General features: G+C 39.9%; 1 protein-coding gene across 2 annotated transcripts in view; it reads right to left on the bottom strand.

The window, feature by feature from the left end:
* Nucleotides 1-24221, bottom strand: part of tmeff2a (transmembrane protein with EGF-like and two follistatin-like domains 2a) — an 82838-nt gene extending 58617 nt beyond the window's left edge. The window contains exons 1-2 of one of the 2 annotated variants that reach the window (XM_057335574.1): nucleotides 22756-24221; nucleotides 11048-11157 (exon numbers count right to left, since the gene is read on the bottom strand). In XM_057335574.1, coding sequence (XP_057191557.1) covers nucleotides 11048-11157; nucleotides 22756-22939 — 294 coding nt within the window. In that variant the 5' untranslated portion in view covers nucleotides 22940-24221. The remainder of the gene's footprint in view (nucleotides 1-11047; nucleotides 11158-22755) is intronic. The other variant, XM_057335573.1, reaches the window with a different exon arrangement.
* Nucleotides 24222-25818: the final 1597 nt, after the last annotated feature.

Here is a 25818-nt window from a genome sequence, read left to right as displayed (position 1 = left end):
GTTCGATATCTTTAGGTTCGCTGTTAAAATGCAAGTCCAAACGCTACGTGAACAAGGACTAAATTAATGTTTTTTCTTTTTGGAAAAGAACCAAAAGAACCGAACCACAAATATGAACGCACCCTAACAAATAGGGCATGTTTTCATATGAGTTTGTTGTTTTCGAATGTGTGATGCCCAGTTTTTTTCTGTAGCCATTTACGGTATATAAATGTGTGAAAGTCAGGTAATATATACTCCAGCCTAAAGTCTGCTAAAGGACCAATTTATGTTTACTGTCTATCACTCCTTTCTGGCTCTAATCCACGTGAAACTGTGAGAATGTGGACCTCTAACAGTACATTATTTTACAAAAGTGAGGAGAACAACAAAGTGATTTAACCAAAGAAGCCGATAATATTAGTGCTGAGATCCAGAGTTTCAACAATTATTAGAGACATACCTGCAAGAAAAGGAAGAAAGATAGAAAAACACATTTCTTTCTATTTTTACTTTTACATACAGTTTAAGAGCAATACATGTTTTGTTATTACTGTGAAGGCATAATTATCAGATGCTAAAAGGTTATAAAAACCTAATGTTTTACTTGTTATACTGTACCTAGCTGAAAAAAAAACAATAGAAACCATCACAGAAATTCCAATGGTTTCCATTAAGATACCATTATGATCCATTAGCTTTTTCCATTAAAAACATTACAAAATATTTGTATTGTGCTTTGGGAATTACTCCAATAGGATTTGAAGATTTAATTTAATCTTTCACCAATAGAATCTATCAAATACACCATTACAGATAACAATAAAACCAATAAAATTCCCATTATAACCATAAAACACATTCAATTTTCTCTTGTATTTTAGGCAGGTGTCTACTGTATTTTTCAGCAGGGCAATGCAAAGACATGAAGGCAAAAATGATTTGAAAGATTTGCAGATGGCTTATGAAAATGACACATGTGATACAGTTACAGTACTACTAAGAGATCTTTTTAAGATAGTTTTTGTACTGTATGTGTGTGTTTGAAAATAAATAGAAAAGAAGACTGATTATGATATGTTTAAGAGAGAGAGAGAGACAAAAGGAAACTCTAGTAAAAGACAGTGTGTGGATGGAGGAACAGAAAGACCTCAGAGATAAAGAGAACTGTACTGTAAGTGACGGCCATAAGGCTGAACAGCATGTGTTCCAAAACAATCTTAAGCAATGAGCCTCCCAACAGAGGCCAGACACACAAACACCAGCAAATGTTTTCACACAGTAAACTAAATGAACAGTTAGGTGTTTTTGTACCAACTAAGTTCCTTTGAGGAAATGCTTGAAGGGCGGCTATTTTTAATGTACTGTAGGCATAAAGACAGTATCTATGTAACACTATAAAAAACAGTTTTTACCATTTACCATTTCCTGTAGATAACATGTTTCAAATCACCAAGAAAATCAGTGCCATAAACAATGCCATCTTACATTTTCATACTCCCTCGCAAATGTGCATTGCACTGTGTGATACAGAATAAGTAATCTCTGTTGTATACTGCTCATTTTGGCTCTTTTTCCAGGTAGAATGTGCATACTGTGCAAAGTATACACACTACAGCAATGGTAAAATCTGCATGGTAATATGCATCTTCCCTTCTCTATTTTCTTTGCTGTATTTATTACCACATGTGCAAGTCAAGACAAGTACTGAAGGAGATACAAAGCTCATCTTGACCTCCATCTAATGCACTGCAGTTCCCGTTTGATCCTGCAGGGGCTGCTGTGGAGCTGTGATCTGGTTAACACTGAGAACCATGTTACCACCTCATTATCTTTGACTTATTTTAAAGTCACTTAACAGCAATTTTGGGAAGCACAGCGGACTGTTGTAAACACCACACATACACATGTGTCACCACATCACTGAAACTTCAAACTTCGCACTTTACCTGAAACTGATGTCACACTTAATCAAAGACAGGAACCCAAAGAAAAAGTGTTGTGACAGAGTATCTACATTACTGAATAGCTTTGAGCACATGGCAGCCCATAAATCCCTTGTTTTTAACTCATCCATCAGTTTTTTCCCTTCAATCCAGCCATTCATTTGTTCATCAGTCAGTCCATCTATTAGTTGATCTATTCATCTATCCAGCGGCACAAATCAGTCGTTTTCTTTGACAAGTCAATCCATCTGTGCTAGGCGCCACGCGTAGTGCCTTAGCCTACACAAAGAAAATTCTCCAGCAGCGCTAGACTGAAGCAAGACAGGCAATTAAAGTGAGACACAGTGAGCAGCAGAGGAGATCTGATAAGACTGACTGCGTCTACAGTTCGTCAGAACTACAGTAATAGTAAAACTACCGTAACAGGTGCTGACAAGTTATAATATAACATATACTCACAAGAAATGGCACTCGGCTTTTATCCTGAAACACTGGGTGTGATTCTTGTGCAGTTCAGTATATTTCTGAGGTTTCCACTCATTTTAAAACTCTTACATTTGGTTTAAAACGTCCTCTGTGCATTACAAAATAAGAGGTTTTGGTTTTGACAATGGCCCCTAAAATGCCAAAAACATCAAAATGTAACATATTGTCTCTTTTCGAATGAGATTTACGACATGCAGCAGAAAGAATTTCAGCATCAGAGTTCACCCAAAAATTAATTATTTCATCATTTACTCACCCTTATGTCATTCCAAACCTGTATGACTTTCTTTCTTCTACAAAACACCAAAAAAAATATTTTGAAGAACGTTGGTAAGGTAACCAAACAACATTGGCCCCCATTGAGATATCACTGTAGACAAAATCATTTTTCAAAATATCTTCTTTAGTGTCATACACAAGAAGGTCATATAGGTTGTGAACGACACAAATAAACACTGAAATATTTATTTTAATTTCCACTCTGTTCCTCTGTTGTGTGCAACTCTGAACATGAGAATAATGGCAAAGGAGCGTGAAATCTGAGCGTGTCATACTCGAAATCCCAGAGTATCTCGAGTGCAGATGTTAAACTCCCATATGGTGTGGCAGACTGAGAGCCTCTGAAGGAGTTTTTATCTGATATGAAGTAAGAAAAGCAAATGTGTATACTCGACTATCCAGTGGGTACACAACAGCTTGAGACGAAACAGGCATAGCGAGTTAATTATGCATTGTGGAACATGATATAATCCATTCGATTCATTAGGCATTATGTAGCGTTTCTTTTCACCCTTGGGTGCATTATAAGGGACAGAAACAGCATGGCTCGGGAAACTCGAGAGGCCAGAACGATGCTCAAAGTGCACCAGCAGCGAGCGGCTGCGACAGCAAACAGACAGAGGGAAGATCACACACAGAGCTCAGGCTGACATTTAAAGAGACAGGCACAGACGTGATGTCTGCCTTGCTGTTTTTTCTCATCCATTAAGATAACGTAAAGCCTATCTGCCGTGTATCAGTAACATCAGGCGATCCTTATCGGGAGAAAAACCTGTCAAAGATGGAGTCCGAGCCCTGAGGAGAGGAGAAACATGTCAGGACATCATCTCTTTGAATTCCAGTTCTTTCCATGTGACATATGGCACTCCAACCAAGATTTCCTCTGAATGTTCAAGGCTGCTCGTATCGTAAAATCTGAAATCTGTCAGATGTCACAAGTGGCACTTGGACAGAGAAGACTTGTTAGCCCAGGGAGCAGCATTCATTTGCACATGCTGAATGCGGTGCTTGACACACTAGCGGAAATATGCAATTCAGGTACCCTCTCATAAAAAAAAAACAATTGTGTTATGGAATTTTAACATATTGTTTTAGCACATCATGAGTCATTTTGTTTTGAATTTTGTTAAATAAATAAAAGAGACAACACAAGGTTGAGTGAAATGTATACAAAATGTGTTATCTTTAACTAGACACGATTTTGTTGTTTTTAACACAAGCGTTTTTAGAGTGTACACAAAATCTGAGCTGAATACAAGTAAGCTGGTTGGATTTGATTGTTACATAAAAGATGAAGCAGATGTTGGTCAACTTGTGATTTAGTCACTTAAACGGCTCTTTCAAGTGTTAAAAGTACACCTGTCTGTACACATGAATTTACATCTAATTAAATTGCAAACCGTTTGTTCATATTTTAAGAAACAACTGCTGCCATGATGAACAGAAAACACAGACTCATACATTTTATTGGCTGCCTTCCATGGGTGTGGTAACAGCCAAACAACCCTCAGGATATGCATTTTACAACATATAATTTTTATTAAAATTATACATTTTTAAATTATACATTTTTATCATAAATAAAGTATATGCAATGTTATGCATTTGAGGCTATTATATTAATTATAAAAAAACTATATTTTATTGCCAAAATATAAAATATAATTGTCAAATTGGGCATGTTTGTCTCAAAAGAATGACAATTTTATTTCAGCACATTTAATGCCTGGTAAAATAGATGTGCGTATGTGCGTGGCATTTCATTCTTTGCAAATGTCATGCAACTGTTTAGTGAATTCCCCCCTTAAGGCTCCATGCACTTGGAACACCTGTGGTTCCTGACACAACACAGAGATAGTGTCTTTGAGTGGCCCTGTCAGCTGGGCCTATGGAGTGAAGGATGTCTGGCACAGCGTTTGTGACAGAGTAAAAGCTCCAGGGAAAGACGATGGAAAACTGGGCCTTTCTGTCACATCATTAGTTCCGTACCAAAGGGATGAGTTGACCTTAAACCAGGGAAGAAATGTGAATGGAAGAGTCTTGCACAAGGACACAAAGGTAAGTATTCACTCAGATGTCATTTGTATGTGATTCTTTTCAATGTCTTGCAGCCTTAGAATATATGTGGCTCACTGCATCCAAACACTTCTGCATGTTCTCTTTGTTTCTGAATTGCTTTCTGTTCTCAAGTTGTCACACTCCTTCTATGGGAAGACCTTTTAGTTGTTATAGCATCTAAACTTCAGAATTCAATAATACTGCATCTTCATTTGTGCAATTCCTGCGTTATGGGTATGGCATTTTCAATCAAAACTTGAAATATAAATTCTCAGGGATTTATTACCAATATACTATATCAATTATTATATCTATTTTTTGAGAGGCAACATACTTTGTAGGATCTCTGTGAATTAAAATGTACAAAGCAGAAGCAATAATACCTAACACATAGAGATGGGGTAGCTCTTCATAGACCACAAAGTAGTTATTTATTTTCATTTCCCTATTTATAAGCAATATGGATCGATTTATAAGGGTTACGGATGTGACAATTCATGTACATGACTATGATTTTAAAACTAAAAAGTGCTTCACACAGGTATTTCAACCACCAAATATTGACATCTTACCTACAAGAATAGTGAAAAATTTTTCATCTTAAGGTTGACATTTGCATTAACAGTAACATTAATATCTCCACTAAAAACTATCTTTCACTCTCCATTCCTGTTTGCTAAATGCCTATTTTGCTTGGTTATCTGTATTTTTTTATTTTGCTGTATGTAATTTGATTGATTGCTCATTTATTGTGAAATGACCTTGGAACGAAGCACTATGTATTTAAAACGATATTTTTTCTTTTCTTTTTGATTTGCCATCATTCCAAAATGTTCCCTGTTTCAGTCATGGGACTTGAAAAACCCTCATGAGGTTAGACTGAAACAAACCTGTCCAACATTACTGAGGGTTTGAGGTAGCTGTCTAAAGTGATAAATCGAACTACAGTTTCATCTGGCGAACTAAGTGAGCAACTACATCTTATTGCATTTGGATTCAACCCTTGCTTTCTTAAAGCACATTATCTGTGACAACTCAGAGGGAGGATGGCCAATAGGGTCACGAGGAAAAAAAACAGAAACAGATCAGGCGTGATATCCTGGAGAGGCACAAACAAGAAAAAAAGGAATCTGGAGCACGTCTCTGTAGATGATGTATTTTTGCCCCCTTCAATCAGAGACGTGCCTGTCATTGTGACTGAGTGACATTCCTCATTCCCAGGATGCCATGCTACATGCTGCATGATGAGGGAGGGGGGAGCTGGTGGGGAGGGCGGAAAGGCTCCTGCCTCCCTCCTTAACCGCTTGGCAGTCTGCTCTTGATTAGAGCGAAGCTCTACCCAGCAAGGAGCTCCCGGGGCCCTGTCAGGGGAGACGGCTCTTCTGTAATAGCGTCTGACAGGCCGAAGGGGAGACGCGCAGAGACTGATACAGATGCTGCTATCCTGAGTGGCATCGGGCGAGAGCAAATATCACCCACCTCCATAGATTCCCCACCTAACCAGCTGCCAACCCACCATTTCATGTCTAGCACATGCCATGTGCAGGTCTCGGACTACACAGATGTATGACACATCCATCTAACATAGCCACGAGGAAAAAAACAGGTGTGACAACACTTTAAATCCCACCACACTGAATTCAAACAAGAACCTGAACCTATTCCTGCCTGAAATAACTTCCTTCCTGATTTTAATTGCTTCATTTATGATATATTGGGTGAAGTTATCTCCCATGGCAGCTCATGGAGAGAAGCTATTAGGGGTGATTGACATGAGGTAAGGGAGCAAAAGAAAAAGCTTTTAAGGTTTTAAAAAGGAAGAAATGAAAAATACTTCACATGGGTTGTCGTGGAACACTGTTCAAAGAGAATGACATCAACTGGGAAAGATTACTGTATCATCCTAGATTAAAAGAAGTTCTATACAGAATTAAACTAAGAATGCCTTTAAAATTCCAGCTTAATCTCTGAATTTGAATTAGGTAGGAAATACTGTAGGATGCAGAATGTTCAACTGTTGTTGGCTTTTAATGACAAGCCTAACAAATCAGTATGAATATATACATGCTATTATGTGCTTAACATAATTCAAGTTTTCAGTTTTTCCAGAAACTGTTGACACCATCCATGGTAGAGGAAAACCAAAATATGTATTGCATCTACAATGAAAAATGTATTGTATTTATATATTGTATTTAAGTGTATTAGTATCTTAAATGTAAAATGAACGTTTAAGGGAATAAATAAGCACAATTTGTCAAAAAACTAATGAGGTAATGTCGGTGCCAAAAGCCCTGTGGTTAGTGCGCCGACATATAGTGCCAGTGCACTTGCGGAGTTCGATTCCTGACTCGAGCATCCTTTTTCGGTCCCACTCCCCTGTCTCTAACCAAAGCTTTTCCTGTCTGTTCTACACTGTCCTATCAAATAAAGGCAAAAAGACGCTAAAATATAACTTAAAAAAAACTAATGAGGTAATTATTTGTTTGTCACAAATCCTCTGTCTTGCAATTCTTTAAATTCCTCTTCCTGTCATCTTGTGGGGTGTGGCCAATATAATCAAATTCCAATGCATGACTTGAAAAGGAGCCAGTTCTTAATTCTCAAATTTCAGAATTAAGGTCAGGTCAGGTCAGCCTAACCCTGACCTGTACAAAATGATTTATACCGCTCATTGTCTCAGATTTGTAGAGGGACCGTCTAATTGCACCAGGGAATAAAGGACCACTTTTAATCCGTCTCCAGCCAGAGAAAACCATGTGACTGGAGGATAAAAGGATCACAAATGCATGGAAATATATGCAAAGAGGTCTGGCTGAAAATGGCTCTGATGATGGGCAGCCGAAGGCCCGGAGGGAAGGCGTCCACCTTCTGCCACTGTCTGCTAGTCCCGAGTTCAAGCTGAAGGAGAACTGAAGGACGTGCTGCTTCTCGTGGGTAAATTCATTTGAACGCCACACTTTGGTTAGAACTCAATCCCGCCAGCGTTTGTTTCGTCAGACAGGCTGCATACGAAAGTCAAAAATGGCAACACCTCAGACATCCGAGGATGGCTGGAGGGATTGTGAATCAACCAGGAATAGAGAGCATGAGATCCGGGCAGAGAGAAGGTGACTGAAGAGTGTCACTTCTATGGCGCTAGTTCAACAAAATGAAACTCTCTTTAACACTCCTGCCAGTTTGGCAGTTTTTGGAAAATGTATTGGGTTGGTCAAAATGCTCAAATAGCTCAAATAGCAGTATTTTGATGCCACAACACATTTAGGAAGAATCAACCTTGCTTACTCATTGTCCCTTGTGAATTCATGGTGTGTTGCCTTTCTTCCATCTATCTCTAAATGTGTGGAGACAATACCATAAACTAGACTGAAAACAGCCCTAAAATGTTTTAAGCTAAGCAATGAGCCAATTAGAATGAACTGCGCGAATAAGCAATGTAAGTGCACATGAATTACCGAGCATCAGAGCTTTAGATCAGACGTGTCATGAAATCGGCTTGAGCACGAAAACCGAACCTTGACTGAGCAAACTAAAACGTAGAACCACAGCTGAATCTGTTCTGACATGATGGAACATGTCCAGATGAGGAAAATCGAAGGATCACTACAGAGAGGGGCAAAGAACTTTTCTTTTGCTTTCCAAGGTTGGTATTTATTGATATCTCAAAGCAAAAGTATCTTTGCGTGTAAGTTAACTTGTAAGTTAAAAATTAGATACAGAGAGAAATAGAACAACTGAAATTATCTATCCATCCATCAGAATTACAGCCAATACGTAACTCTTCTGCTCTGTTTCAGAAAGATATACGTCTATAACAACCACTGCTGGTTATAAGCTCTGATGGAGCAACTTCGCTTTACAGCAGCAAACTTGTTTTATTATACTATTTATGGCATTCATGTTGTGCCCCCAGGTGTCAAAGTAACTTGTTTACTGATGCAAAGGCATGCTGTAATTTGAATTACATAAATTGAAAGCTGTGCAGCATACTTTCCAGCAGGTAAAATGGCATAAAAAGGCGAAATTGATTTTGGGGTTAACCAACCTTTCACAATGCAATAACGTGCTAAAGAAAGTTTTTGAAAGTATTACCAGCGCTTAAATGAAATGACTTTCATTTCTGAATTGCTCTCCGTTTCTGCTTAAAGCAGGCCGCAGGGAAACGTCTGGTGCATTTGATTAATTTTCTCGGCTATATTAAATATCATGTTTCACAGTTCTTTTGAACTCGAACTTCCTCACTCAGAAATGCATGGATCACAATAAACAGTAACCACGGGAAGAACAAATCAAAAACACGAACGTTTTTCATCTGCCATACGCCACCAGAACGACGTGAAAGATTTCCGGAATTACCAAAACCAAAATGTGTCCAGGCTTTAGGCAGGCCTATCATATTATTTTCTTACTTTGTTCTCTGTATATAGTTTTGTATTATATCTAGGAAATAAGTCCCAGCTGATTATTAAAGTCAAAATGTAATGTGGTTGACTACACAACATTCTATTACTTTTTAACATTTTCACATTTATGTGTAACAGCAGCCCTTCTCCCATTACAGCCAGGGGCTTCTCTCTTCTCTGTGGTACATTTAGGAGACACATCAAAAAGTGACATTATGTTCAAACTCCAGCCACTTTGTTTTGGTGAGCCCTGTAGAAAGCTGTACAATATGACCAAACATCCAGCCCTAATGAATACTTAAAAAACCATTAAAGAGTCTGCGTTAAATAAACATCTCAGCGTGAGTGATGTGCGGGGCACCTCCAAGAGCTGGTGTGAGGTGAATAAACATCACGAAATGAACGTCAGGGCCTGAATGACCTCTATTCATGGTCAGAGATCAAACCGTATTCTTCTCTTCAGCAGAACTATACCTCCCTGACTGCGGGCCTCCCCAGGGCCTCTTAGCCATCACAAGCCTCCCGATGATCCTGCTTTGATGAATTATTTCACTTAATGGAATAAAGGCATGGACCATTATTAAGTTTAAGCTATCTGAAGCCAAAGTTCCGCTTGCACGCATGTGGCGTACAGTCCAGGACACTTGAGTCAAGTCTATCCAATCCTTGCCAATGGCATTTGCGCCTGAATTGAAAACAAATGAAAACAAGACACAGAATGGGGGTTTGTCCAAAAAACCAAGTGCCAACATGAAGTCCTATTTGGACTGAAAAAGAAGGGGGTGTGAGGGGAAAAACAGGTAAGTCTATTCATCTCGCCAAAGAAATTAATGTTTCCTCGCAGACTGGGATAAAAATAACACGACTCATTGAGTGCCTGTGCTCAGTGCCTTGGAGGGCCTCTAATGCATTTTCATTTAGACCAAACTCAGATGTGTTATTAGGGATGACTCGCTTTGTCTTCATTTCACTGAGATCTCAAGGCCAAAGTAACCGAGCGCGGGACACGTTTTGAGAGTAGTAGTCCTAATAAAAATCTGTAATGCAAAAAAACAGCATGGGTAGTGCATTGACACTTGAAATTCCAGATATTGTGACATCAGTTTAGCGAAGGCCATTTGTTTTGAAAACTGTAGCTTTAAATGACAGTTGTGAGAAAATGTATTGGTAAAAAGGTGCACAAACAGCGAGTTAGCATTTTAGCACTTCCAGTTCCATCGCCCCAAAGTATATAGGTTTTCAGAATGGCTTTTTGGTAAATTGCCTGAAATAAGATGTGGTAACTTCCGGGTTTGCCTACAAAAATATGTAATCTCTCTTTTAATGATTAAAAAAGTGTAAAAATGAAAACGATCCTACTAGTTGTTGTTTGCGTTATAGGTATGGTTTCTATCTTGTTTTGACAAGCGAGATAGCTGCTTCACAGATGAAATGCAGAGCGTGTATATGAATGCTTAACTAAAGCCAAGTGTCTAGTATTCAGTCATAAAATAGCTCACTCACATCAGTCAAAGCTGATTATAGTTCTTAAACGACAGATTTCAGTTTCTTTCCATTTTGATTATCTTGTGTTGTTGGTTTGCAATACCTTTATTTACATAATAGAGGTCTATTTATTTACATCATGGAGATAAGTATAGGTTTCATATCCAAAGTAAATTACTCACTGGATTATGTAATAATAGACATTTTACATGGTTTATGTAACCTACAAAGATTTTTCTTTGAATTTTTTTTCATTTGCATTTTCAGCAAAATACATATATTGTGATATACTGTACACTCACATGTACAGTCATATGTACAACTATTTATACTGCAATATATGTTTTTGGTCACACAGCACATCCTTGACTGGTGAAAAAGAGACCTAGACTTAAAAGAAAATGGTCTTACCTTGAAGTTGCATATGCATGTTATTATGTCCCCGATTCTGAGACACTCGCCATCAAACTTGCAAGTGTTGGTGTCACAAAGGAAGAGATCTGTGTCCCGTTCATCGTCACCTACAACACATGAAAGCCAGAAAACTTTATGACTTTCAGCATACAGTAGCCTATACACAGCAATGTCAAACAGTGGCTAGCCTAAGCTGGATAACATTTGTTCAGACACGTTTGATAAAAATAATTCTGCAGAACTAACTGAACAAACACTTCATCTCAGCAGGTTGGCAGGCAGTGCTTCTAAAATGTCCATCAAGTTATGAGTGCCTCCATTCAAAAAGACCATCTTCTGTTCCTGAGCCATTTTCTTATTGGGAATAAAACAAGTATTTGTAAAGGATTAATGATTCAGCATACAACAAAGTTCTCGGAATAGCCGCACAAGCGTCTTTTATAGCTTTTATTATATTTAAAGTGGCCCTAACACACGCGGTTTCTGCCAATCTCATAATAATCTTGAGTACCTATAGAGTAGTATTGCATACTTTATATCTTCAAAGAGTATTTAGCTTGATCACATTTATAAAAGATAGATACGGCTGTACGATTTTTTCCGAAAGCATACGGCACGTGCGGGGGGGGAGGGGTAGGCTGAACTAAAGCACGTGCGCACCCATTGCCAACAAAACTCACCGCATGCGGTTCATGTCCGGCATCTTTTAGCACTGGGACGGCTCCATATATCAGTTTCAAACGATCTCCAAATCAAGCGTTATATCCACCATTTATATAACATTCATCACCCAAATGCAGTGAACAAACAAACACCTGAAAGTGACGTCTGCGCATGCTCCTTCTCCTGCTCTCCTTGCTGCCGCGTGGGCGTGCCGCGTGCTTTTCTGGGAGAATTGTCCAATAAGGGACTAAGAAAAAGTGTTACGAAACAGTTTTATATGTTTGAAAAAAACTTTCCGAAACCTGTACGATCGCTGGGGGAGTGTATTGAGCACAGAAATACTACGTAATACGCCCAACTCGTTATTTGACAAGTTGACCATGTTAAGCATGAGAAGACAGCACGTTTAACATTGTAAAGAAGTCAGAATGCATGACACACCGTTGCAGCACCCCTTTAAGCTGAGTAAAGTGTGAAATATTTTCATTTTTGGACAGACCTTGAAAAATCAAGATTTATTAAAAGCATGCAGATAATTGAAATCAGTGAGGATTCTTTCGAATGATTACAATTAAGATGAGCTGTTCCAAAAACAGACCACCGCTGAGTCGAAACCAAATTTCATTCTTCAGAGAACAGCAGCTTACCGCTGTTCATTTAAAGGTGTGATGAACTGGGCTTGTTTATTATTTTATACTGTAGTATGAGGTCTACTTATGACGTTCACGTGGTTTTTACATTCAAAAACATCAAAATCAATAAGTAATAGGCTATTTTCTACCCGGGTTTTGAGGCTGGCTCGACGAACGATCGGTTTGAATGGGCGTTCTGAAATGAAGACTTGGAAATAAACACCCACTGCTATGATTGGATAGAAGTTTGCGTAGTAAACTTAGTTGGAGCCTTCTGTGAATTTGGCTAGAGACGTAACGTTAGGTTACAAAGGGCATATCATGCGATCTCTAACAAAGCAATAGTGACGCATAGTACAAAAATGTTATACTCACATAAGATTGCTGCGCCATTCCTATCGTATCCAATATTGACGGCACAGCACTGCTTTTTAATTTTAGTCTCTCCGCAATTCCATCGTCGACCTCTGCCTTGTTCACAAAGCTGGAACGCTTTTAAAAATAAACTTCAACCACGCATTACTAATGTGGGAATCCGAAGGAAGGTTATGCAGCGACTGCGTTCTTCCACAACCAGGCACTGACTCCACAATATTTTGCAATCTTTAACGGCATGTTTATTGCTTGCTCGCTCTATCTGGCTCTGCGCAACTTGTGTTACTTCAGTACTGTCATGCGCGAACCAGTGGGCAGGGCTAGAGAAGTAGTCATTGATATTCTCCTGTGGAGGCGGTGTTCAATCGATCAATGACGTCATAGATAGGTGCATTCCAGGACCTGCCGTTCGCTGGGCCTGGTGTCAATAACAGTTGTAATCTCAGTAACAAGGGCGTTTTCAGTTCTGACACTTACATGATGTTCGCGTGAATACGATTCCCTCTTACCTGTATATAACAAAAGCTCAGGTTAAAATTGTGGTTTTAATTCATGGCACCTTTAACACAAACTCGCCAAAATAATGAGTTTACCTATTAGGCACTATATCATTCAGTCTTATCTGACACTGTGGCGAGGAAGGCGGGACGAGAGCCGTGGGAAGGCGGGGCCGGTGGCGTGAGTGATTATGAGTATCAGCTGTACGCGCACCGGTCCCGCATGCCTCACGGGGAGCTAGGGAGCATAAGAGGACGAGCGACGGGACTGCCGACGAGAGAGGACCGGGCCCGGAAGTGTTAAGTTTTGTTTATGTTCGTGTGGCCGGCAGTCGTCCGTGAGGGGCTGCCGGCCCTTTTACTTCCGTGTTTTTGTTTGTTTATTTTTGAATTAAAGTTTTATGAATGTTCGCCGGTTCCCGCCTCCTTCCTTCCCTACATTGAACTTTGTTACATTGGTGCCGAAACCCGGGAGGAAGGAGGGACATGCTGTCGAAGAGCCCTCGCCGCCGAGCGGCCTCGCGGTGCTGAGGAGTTCGGGCAGCGCGGATGAGGGCGTCCGCCAGCGGCTGCCCGAGATCGTGGTGCTGGAATCGAGGGATTCGGTGGGGACGGAGAGCCCGCGGCCGTGCTCCTGGGACGAGGTGGGATGGCGGCCATGGAGGGAGCGGATCGGGCCAGCCGGAGCCTCGCCGCGCCTGCCCTGGACAGGTGGGTCGGCAGAGAGCCGGAGTGCCGGCTGCCCAGGACCACGCCGCAGGAGGCGGAGGAGGATCGGGCTGTCCACCGAACATCCAGCACCACAGCATAGCACCGCGAGGAAGAGCCTCTCGGCTGGCTGAGGACCGAGCGACGGCGTGTCGGGGAACCGGACTATTTTTTTTTCCTCTCTCCCCTCTCTCGTCCCTGTCGCTCGGGGTGCTCCCGGCTCCGTTCTCTCGTCTCGTCGGTGCGTACCCCCAGGCGCTGGGGCTCTCAAGGGAGGCCCCCCGGGGGGAGTAAGCACAGGCGCGGTGGTACCCCCGGCCTGTGAGGGGCGATGGGGGTATGTGGCGAGGAAGGCGGGACGAGAGCCGTGGGAAGGCGGGGCCGGTGGCGTGAGTGATTATGAGTATCAGCTGTACGCGCACCGGTCCCGCATGCCTCACGGGGAGCTAGGGAGCATAAGAGGACGAGCGACGGGACTGCCGACGAGAGAGGACCGGGCCCGGAAGTGTTAAGTTTTGTTTATGTTCGTGTGGCCGGCAGTCGTCCGTGAGGGGCTGCCGGCCTTTTTACTTCTGTATTATTGTTTGTTTATTTTTGAATTAAAGTTTTATGAATGTTCGCCGGTTCCCGCCTCCTTCCTTCCCTACATTGAACTTTGTTACAGACACCTTTTATAATAATGCAAGAAAAAAGCATCGCTATCATTTGTATAATATTGTAAAAATGACATACACATTATGCAAAGAATAATATCTCATGATAAGTCTCAAAATGCTGCATATATTCCGACTCAAAGCTCCATACATCATCATAATAAGACTACACGACACAAAGCAGTGGCTATGCTCGTGTGCCCTGGGATTTTTGCTGTCAAAGCAAATAAGCTTCTAGCAAATGCTACATAGTATTTTTACCCCATGTTATCCAGTGAGGCCTGGAAGCTAGAATGAAGCAGAACATTGCTCATTGTAACGACAATACCAGAGGACATTCAGCTACTTTGGGCCCCCGCTACAGGGTCAGAAACAGCGTAAAAAGATGTCTTACGTAACCCTGTGCTTCATTTGCATTTTGGCTAAGGAAATTACAGATGGACCTCAAACACTACAGAGGGTGAAAGGAAAGCAAAACTTGTGAGATAGTTGTTATATTAACATTGTGTGGCTCAGACAGTGACCTTGAGCAATTATGCTGCTCAATAATAAAGAACTTGATTGCTCATGAAATCACAACATTAAAGCCACCGAGGTTTGTATGCCCTTACAGTCCACTGAATTAATAGAAAGTGATCAGATATTATAATAAAACTTTACTTTACAGTTCAACATTTTTGTCTCTGAAGTCTTCCATGTATAGTCTTACCAAACACATCTCACCCCCTCACATTGACCCCCCCCCATTGACTCCCATAGCATTTATTTCCCTACTATGCCAGTAAATGGGGGATGAGATCTGTTTGGTTCCTGACATTCTTTCAAATGTCTTACTTTGTGTTCAACAGAACAACAAAATTTATACAGCTTTGGAACAACCTGGGGGAGAGTAAATGATGACAGAATTTTCATTTTTTGGTGAACTATCCATTTAAGCATGTAAATGGTTTCATTTTTAAAGTCCTCTGTCGGTTGGGTACAAACATGGTGACTCATTTACTTTTGGATGCTTCACTTTCTGCCACTGGCTTAGCATTCTATGTGCAATCCAGTCATTTAGATCAGCGGTACATACTCAACTTGCATCTCTGTAACATTTTTGAAAAAAATCATCTTGTTTACAATCTGTTTTAAAGTAGGTGATAAACTGACATTTAATCAATTGAGCCTACTGAAGCATCAACCACCAGTCAGTGTATTCGCCAAAGCTCATTAGTTTACTAATGCTTTTAGACAAAATAAGAATTCCTGCCATACATTAAGTCTAAAACTTGGGTAAAACTGTGTATCAGGACCATGTAAACACAGTCCTTTAAGTCATATAGATGTAAGGCATTGCTTCAAAACTCTTAGGCTTGGCTGCCTTTCTATTGTCACAACAGAGCTTGACCTCACAACACATGCAGAAGCATCAGAGCGCATGCTTGAGCCATACAAGATTACACAACTAGGAGGAGGTGACGAGATCTGTTTCGTTACTGACATTCTTTCATATATCTTCCTTTGTTTTCAGCAGAACAAAGAAATTTACACAGGTTTGAAACAACCTGAGGGTGAGTAAATTATGACAGAATACTCTTTTTTTGGGTGAACCATCCCTTCAATGCTAGAGGAAAAGAACATGGAGATTTGAGTCAAAATATATTTTCTCTCACTAGGTCCAAGAAGGAAAATCCCTATTTAGTCCAATTAATCTACAGCAGTGGCATCTGGTAGTGACACTGTAACAGCAAACTTCTTTAAAATAACACCTAGTGCCACTGCATCCTCAAGATCATGTGAATTGCCAACAAGTCAATAATTTCAGAAAGGTTCACAATGCACCACCAAACACTAACATGAATAATAGTGGTTGACACTGGACTTTTTTATTTGAGTCAATCCGAACAGTCTGTTCTCTGAATACCCCCAATTTTATCCCCAAACCCTCATCAGAAAAGCGTCATCTGGACCAAACTAGAAATGTTTTCTTTCTAACTCATATTACACTGGATGTCATTTAACATCAATAATATTAACCCAAACAAACTGACAATACCAATACATACTCAAGTCACAAATTCTAAGTCTTTTCAATTCCCTTCTGGAAGCAGCTCAAGTTCCCCCCAGGTCTGCACACCCCTGCTTGAGAGTATCTGTTCTGGAGTCCATCAAAATGTTCACTGCCATATAAGGTTAGGCTGGAAAAGTAAAACCTCTAAGGAAAGTAACCAGGCCACACTAGAGGAAATGAGTTCTGGAAACACGCAGCGATGTGCTTGCCATTTTATTAATTTCTTCATTAAGCGCCCTGAAAGGACTTTAAATGCTTAAACAGATTTTTAAGTTAAAACACTACTCGGAAAATTTTATTAGCTCTGAATAAGCTTTTGGGAGTCTGTTTAAAACAAGCTTCAGGACAACGATGAGATACCGTGAGAGGAATGGAATTTTGTTCTGCTCTCTTTAAAGTCTCTCTGGCAGGACAATCTTTCAGTAGCTGTCTACATGGACAGATAAGATCTGTTTTGCTATTCTTTTTGAAGTTAGTACTTTCTATAGTATGTATGAACAACAACAAGAGTAAAAAAACACTTCCTCAAAAATGTAATAAAAACTCCTCAAAGCCATTCCTTGAAGTCACAGGGCTATGATTAGAGACACCAAACAGGATATTAAATATTTCATCCTAAACAAAGTGTACTATGCCACAAAAACATGTCAAAGCAACTCGTCCCGTACTGCATCTAATATAGACTTTCCGTATGTATGAAAACCACAGACAAAAAAACAGTAAGGTACATCATAGTAAAAATGACACCCCGAATGATACAAGACTCGATGATCATTGACTGATCACAATCATATTCAGACGATTTTCTTTGGAGCTGTCACTAGCAAGGAAAATACTACATTTAACCTCCCAACAATTTATATCAAAACAGGCTGTGACATTCTGAATTTAGCACATAATGTTAAAGGGGTCATATAATTCGTTACATTTATATAATTCGTTACACCACCAATGTGCAGCATCCATATTGCACCATAATGCCCACCACACACCACTTTATGGGTGTAGAGGAGACAGGAGTTGCGAATGGCGCGAATACGTGTTTTTCTGTGGTGTGTTATAAGTTGCCCATGCATGTATGAGACACGTAAAATTGCAAAAATTAAAGTGTTGGAACAAAAGATGCATTCTAACTAAAAGCGAATGCTCACCCAGACTTGCCTGAAACGCCTCGTGTAACCACACCCCCACAAATCTACGTCAGTTTGTGGTATGATTTGACTAAGACCGCCCAAATGTATACGCAAGTAAGGTGGGCGTACCTGTCAGTACAATTGCTTTGGAACCTGATGTTCCAAATATGGTAAGAGGCGTTACATTTCCGTTGCAAGCTTGCAGTATTCGACCAATCACTACGCACTGGTTAACTGGCCAATCATAGCACACCTCGCTTTTCAGAGCGTTCAGAGAGGCGGGGTAAAGAGGCGATACAACATGCACGGTATGTGGAAAATACAGCGTTTTTGAACCTTAAATCATGTATACACATTGCATTACATCTAAATCAAACGATAAAATTAGTTTTAGCCGTATCATATGACCCCTTTAAACTTATTATATTTATATTATTAAACACATTTATATTACATCGTTTTCATTCAAATCACATTTAATCCACAAAACAACAAATAAATCAAACTATGAAGCATCAGATGGCATTTCCAGTGGCTACCCACAGTCCATTCACTATGGACCAGATTGTAACACACCAGACATATGAAATGCATACTTAACATACAGTGTCTCTGCACATTTAACTGCAATTGGAAAAGTTTTTTTTTAAAATGCTGTTCGCCTGAAATGTGTCATTAATAGAATAAATATAAACATTCAAAAGAAAACAGCATTGTAACAAGTCATTAAAAAAAGTAATTTTAAAACTATAATGCAGAAAAACTTTCTAATGGCTATAACCTTGGTACCTGCTTTTGGAAATGGGTGTTTGGAGTAACATAATTTGTTCTATGACTTGGACACTTTTGCATAAAAGCTATTTAGTGGTTAATGAATGGCAATTTAAAACAAATGAGATGTGAGTTATAGCTTTAGCTTTTCTATGACATGGTGAAGGGTGGATTTATGGATTCAATTTAGAGAATGTGCATACATCTTCATTGTTGTCACACAAATGCATATAAAGGACCATAAACTAAATTAATTAAACATTTCACTTGAAATATTATAATTAGACAACAATGCCTATTTATCGATGTTGGAGCACTCAATCTAACAAAGGTAAGTGAAGGTGCTGCTGTTATGATATCTCCTGCTGCTTTTTCTTGCTCTTCTGTCTACAGTGAAATAGAAAACTTGTTTGGCTCAAGCACCTGGTCTTGCAGTTTTCGCCTCTCTCCCAGAGACCATCGTAATTTTATCAAAACAAACAAGAAAAATGAGCCAACGTTACGTCTCACAAGGTGCCAGACGGGAGAGTATCGCGGGAGATACTGAATGTTCTTTCTGCCTTGCCAGCGAGGTGAATAATTGAAGGAAACAAGCTGGCAGACACACAAATATTGCAAAGGTGAGGTTTAGACACAGCTCCTAAGGCATCAGACCATTTTTCTGGCCATTAAAGAGTAATGCAAACTTCAGGCATTGTTGTCGGCTGAAAATATTTTTAGCTTTAAGGAATATCAAACAATGCCCTTAAAGGATTATTTTGCTCCAAATAAAACTTTCTGTCAACAATATGCATGTGCCGAATACCAATACCGAGGTTTGAAAGAGTCAAGGTTTCAAAACCACTCAAATTTTCTGTGATACCGAAAAATGTACATATATGTTCTATGAATGTTGGTTAAAAATAAAATGAATTTGTGTCCAGTTGTGAAAAGTTTGTATATGTAGACATTTGAAAATAACACATTGTTGTAATTGAAATACTGTGAAACCGTGACACTTTTGCTAAAGGGTTATCATACTGTCAAAATCTCATACCGGCCATGCACGCCTAGTCAACAAACATCTGTTGTTCGAAACCCATATGACTTTTCCATGAAACAAAACATTTATGACTGACAGCCTCGCATTTCTCATTTTGTGTACCACAGAGGAAAGACATGAATCTGGATCAACATAAAGGTAGGTAAATGACAACTTTTTATTTTTAGGTCTGTTCTGATTTCTCTTTTCAAATATCTAGTGGTCTAAAACTTCCTGTAGTGATTTCAACCCAGCGCTGGGTCAAAAGGGACGAACATAACTGTTGGGTTATAAATGAATTTATGCAGAGTTGTTTCAATCCAAAATGCTGGGTTGTTTTAACCAATTGGGTCAATTTAATCCAATGATTGGGTACTTATTTGACCCAATGTTGGGTTGAAAACAACCCAGCATTTTTTAGAGTTTAAACTGAAAAAAATTGCTACAAAATGTCAAGCTATTAACAAACATCGTGAAAGGCATATTAATCGGTTGTAATGCACTACTGGTTGTCTCATAAAATCCAGGAAGGTCTGCCGTGTATTCTCACCTTAAATTTGTGCTTGTTTCTATTGCATCTTATTATAAAACCCTTTAGTGAGCCATGATCAGCCATCACTAAAAAAAAAGCTTTCAGAGGGCCATATATCTACAGTATGAACAATACAAATAAAAGCTTTCTTCCCTTACGTAGTGACTTATTTTTAAGATAGTGTCTTTCACGCCTACATGAAATTGAAAAAAAGTACTTTGCAGAGCCGACAGCGATTACTGCCAAGAACAGGGAAGATATATCAGTGATTAAGCAATTACTTTGCAAAATTATTTACACTCCGTGTGTCTGTTGCCACAGTGCACATTAGACAGCTTGTTGACTGTACAGCTGGCTTGCATTTGTTTCTCTGGACACTACTAATGTGTTTAATGCCCAATTCACGCTATAACATTCAGTCTTGTAAATTTTATCCAATAAATGGATTCCTCTAATGCAGCGGTTCTTAATCGAGGTCCTCGCGACCCCTCTGCATATTTTGTGTCTCTCTTTTGTTTTACACACCTGATTTAAATAGCCAGCTCGTTAGAAGAGAGCTCAATGAATGAAATGCGTTCCCATTGACGTGCCCCTGAACAGTGTTCACTGCTCTCTACTCCCTGCACACAGGAAATCGGCTGAAGTTTACTTAAGAACACGAATTTGCGCAAACCGACTGCCTGCAGCGTCCTCGCACAGACAAAACTTACTACGGAAGTTTGAAGTGTTATTTAACCGTAATCTTGAGATTTGCGTAGTTACTCTTCGTGCCCTTTGGATGGAAGATATACTGTACGCCCATTTCGAACTGGAATTATGGCAGACTATCTAGTGATGTTTACTTTGCAGGGCTCTTAAGGGGCGTATTGAACAAACCTCCGAAGCGGTAAGAAAAGCATATATGCAGAGCAGGGGGTAGCGAGGACCAGGATTACGAACCGCTGCTCTAATGTATGTTTTACTCCATAACAAAAGTTACACATAAATCTGGCAAATAGCCTACATGCAAAAACGTATCTGCACTGATTTGATATGCACACTATCCTAATTCAGTGCTTTCAGAAATTGCAAAACTCATTTTGTGATTGACGCATGTTTGGATAATGGTCACTAAACAGTTTTGCCATTAAAAACATGTTTGAAAAATCAACACTAGGCCACCCACTCACAGTTAACCTGTTTGATTCATGCAACTAGTGTTATGTTGCATGGTCTATACAAAGACTGTATGATTGCATTTAATTTGTTTTACTAGGATCATTAATAAGCTATTATCATTGTTTTTGTAAATCGTGGAAACACTGAAGTGGCCTAAAGGCATGTCTGTGGTATAATTTCCCACGTCTAACGCATGCCATTGCCATGAGTTGTATACCAAAGTGCAAACAAGAGGCAAGGATAGACGTTTTGGAACGACACCTAATTGCCCACGGTGAGCTGCTGATTGATAGTCAGGCGCCATGGCGAGAAACTGAGCAAAGATATACAACGAGTTCCGCACGCCTCAGGGCGCGCATGATGAGTATTTCACGTGCACCCGCAATCATCTGAACGGCGCTGCTGACAGTGAGACAATCCTAATCAAAACCCACTTCATATCCGAGCCTACGACGGGATGTACCCTCACAATTATACAGGCACAATTCCCAAATCTGCTTTCTAAAACACATTGTTTCTTAAACAATGAAAGTTGACAGAGAACTTTAAATCTTCGCAGCACGGAAACATTTGATTGTTTGCAGTTCGATTTACGGTGAAAAAAATAAGTGTCAAATGTATTTTTACCATTACGAAAACTGACCATAGTTACGTGGGTAACGTAATTTATTTGTAAAACTATTGTACATTTACTATCTCATCACATAGACCATAACATATGCAGAAAAGCTATGCTAATACAAAAGTAAATGTGCCAAAAAACATGATTACAACTAATTTACTATAATAATAATAATTTTACTAACCATGCTAAGCATTAAAAAACGGCGATTTTAGGTTGTATGTGCGATTGCTATCTTTGTTTTGTGTGTGTGTGTTTTAATTTTGGGAGAAATCGAGGAAAAACTGTTTTAGAAAATGCATTAGTTACAGAGACAACGCACTTTAAAAACGAAAATAAATGGGAAGCATGATCAGCAACGGAGAGGTGTTTGAACGTACTGAACTTGAAAAACAGGTAAATGAATGTCTGGTAAATGAGTTATAATTTACTGTCAGTAAACACCGTTTCAACTGTGCGAACGAGATTGCAAAAACCAAGTTTCTATTAATGAGTGAAATAACAGTTAAATGCATTTGGCTAAATACAAGGAACAAATCGACTACGCTACAAGACGGTTTCACTGTCTTTTTTATTTTTGTTACACTAAAAACATTATCTAATTACTGTGCGTAATTATATGGAAATGGGCTATATTAATTTATTTTCTCTAATGACTAATGAAGAGCCATTTTAAAACAAAAACAGTCTTTAACATATTTTAGCTGCAGTGATTTTTAGAAGCTTTGCATCGCAGCACATATAATTTCCATACGTTTATAACTTCACTGTGTTGCTATAATATAGTAATAAACGGCCGTTTCCAGTAGTTAGGTGAACGTGAACTCTATTCCTCTCAACGCAAGAAACAGACAGGACAGCAGCAGCGGACCACTTGAACATCTTACCCGAGCAATTCCATCCAGTTGGAGTCTGACAGTCGCTGAGAGAGGACGGGAAAGCGCCAAGTTGTTGCACCGGGAAAGTGGCGAGAAAGGACAAGACAGCAATCCATACCCAATGTCCCACTATCCGGCTCCACTGATGCGGACTTCGGGGCTCGTGTAGGGCCGCCGCCACCGAGACACCCATCTCAGTTTCCCCGATACAGTTCACAGACGCACAACGGCAGCCCTGGTCCTAATGTGATTAACTTGGCCGGTAAGCTCAGGAGCCAAGAGAGGGACATTTTCCGACGAAAGAAGTGTGCCCCATGAAGCGGGTGTTTCTGGATGACCGGAGGATCCGCCCGAAGCGAGAGGGTGCAGATGCGGAATGAGAGAGGTCTGGGTGCTGAAGTGGTGAAGGCGATGGCAGGGGTGGAGATGGTATCGGGAAGGAAGCGTGCCGGGTGATCGGTAATCAAAATGTTCAAAGGCGAAAACAAAAAGCAAACTAAAAAAGACGCAAGAGGTGGTTTGGAGAAACAGAAATACAGGGGCAAAAGGCATATATCCCATTCGAGTGACGCGCCGAAGTTATAACATCCACGGAGGAAGCAACGTGCGGTCAGATAGACTGACTGTCGTCGATCCGTGCGCTCGCGAAGCGCTGTGAGTTTGTCAGAGACTTGCGGAGTTCCATTCCTCCGTACCTGTTTACCACAATAACGCGCTGGAGGCGAGCGGCAGGTTTCCAGACCGCTTCGGATCACATGTCTGAGAGAAACGGGAGGGGCGGAGCGCTATCGCGGCTCTGATTGGTCGACAAGGATGCAGGAGCGTCAGGACCGAAGCGATGGTCCAGCATATCGACGGTCTATATAGTGTACCCTGTAGTCTAGTCTACTTTAACAGGACTCCGGTTTGCAAACGTGTGGGCGAAGCGCCATGCCGAGAAAGTCTTCCCAGTAATTGAGCGCTGTTCTGGGCACGATGGCAGCAGAAATCGATGCGAAACTGGTAATTGCAGCGTTGTGAAATGATCCCCGTGCTCTAAACAAAAGACTACTGCATGAGACGAGAGAACAGAGAGCAACGGAGTTAGGAACAGACGCTCGTGGATGTACACGGATGTGTAGCCTCCATAAATATGCATCGACACTAATGGATACGGGTCGCAAACTGTGCAATGGAGAAATGCTTTTAACATCGTCTCGGAAAAGGCGCACGCGGATACAACACTGATTCCGCCCGCAAGCACTTGATCAACAGCACGTTAGAGAAGTAAACAAAGTGGAGTTATGTTTCAGATAGAAGTAGGAAGACAAAGCAAGATTTGGCAGAATAACAGGGGAACCAATTTATTCCACATTTAAATAAATGTACTGTAATTAGACTAAAATTTAAACTAAGTGACATTTCTTTCGGAGAAAGAGAGTTCACGCATGGTTTTTAGCAAACCATTTCAGATATTTTCCAATACCCATTTCCTGTAAACCAAGAAACCATAGCTATAGATCTAATAAGAAAAACTGAACTGTAAAATATGTGTAATGTGGCTACTCTGTAAACACACTTTACAGTTTAAGTATAAGGAAAACTAATTTAAACATTTCAGTCTAGAAAATCAGAAACTAAAAATGAATGAATATGTTTTATAAGTTATATGATATTGTGCATGGTTATTTTGTGTATTAAGTCTAAACCTGCCAGTGATCATTCTGGCTTGTGAAGGGTACATTCTTAGACCCACCTTGCCTGTGTTCCATATCTGACGATACAGAGTGATACAAGATCCAAAAATGTTTTCACTATAAGATCCTCACTCTAAAGCAAAAAGCTGACTGTTTGTTCACCCAAAAACCTTCAAGTTGTTTCAAATCCACGATTTATGTGTGGATTATAAAATAAATAAGAACAAATAGTTATAGTATAGCCACAGTGACATTAAGATTATTGAGTTTCAGATTGTGAGTGAATTATGATTTACTGTAAACTAGATTTGTGCCTCACACAAATCTATTAAATGTTTTCAGAAGATCTGGAACAGCACACAAATCATAGTAACTACTTTTCTGGTATACTCTGAAGGTGTGTTTTGTTCTTTTTGAAGCTTGACAGGAATCACCCCCTCCATCCACTTGAAGCTGTAAAAACGTTGTGAAAGGCTTACGGATTTGGAACGATATGAAGGTGCATAAATAATGACAGAATTTAAAGCGAACTATTCCTTCAAACAAAAGCTACACTTGGTCCATTCAAAACAGAGCCTTCTCGCCCACTAGCCTTTAAGAAGATTAATACGCTAAGATATTTAGGAACACACATAATTTAATCTTGAAGGCTGTTTGAGAGGAACGCAAAATGATAACAAGATGCTGACATGACTCATTTATCACATTAACATCAGCTAACAAAACCAATAAAATCACCTTTTCCCAGTTTTTAAATGTTGCTTGTTTAAGTCATGGTCACTATATAATAATAATAAAAGTAAGTACATTTTATATAGTGGCTTTTTACAAACTGAAGGTCTCTTAACAATAAAGGCTCTTGGCTGTGTGTTGAAGTGTGCGGCGAAAACAAAAAATGCAGTACAACTCACTCAGATGGCACGAGAGAAAAAATAAAAAGTTTTCACACAGTTTCACACAACTGTTTACAGACTCTCGAAAGAATGAACTGAAGACATTGCATTAACATAATGTTTTAATACTGTACGTTCATATCTTATTCATAAGTATTTGTACTTACTACTTTGTGTAAAAAGCATTCAGAAAAACATCTGAAACCTGTGAAAATAAGCACCTCTGGGCATGTCCTGAAGAAACATTACAATTTACTCTCTAGCGTTCATTTTTCTTCAACCTTATCATTCCCACATTTCTCCTGACGTCTGGCTCCATACCAGCTCAGTGTTATTGCCACGGTTCAGAGCTTCTCTAGAGAGCAGCTGGCTCTGGGCTATCACCGCCAGACACTCCTGACAGATAAACAACACACCCTTGCCATAGGATTTCTGTAGTTTTCTCTCTGTATAGTATCACATGATGGATCTGACCTTGTAATTAAGACTGTGGAGCATAAATT

The sequence above is a fragment of the Triplophysa rosa genome, linkage group LG6 (genome assembly GCF_024868665.1).
Source record: "Triplophysa rosa linkage group LG6, Trosa_1v2, whole genome shotgun sequence".
NCBI classification, from domain to species: Eukaryota; Metazoa; Chordata; class Actinopteri; order Cypriniformes; family Nemacheilidae; genus Triplophysa; species Triplophysa rosa.
This window is presented reverse-complemented; position numbering and strand designations above follow the sequence as displayed.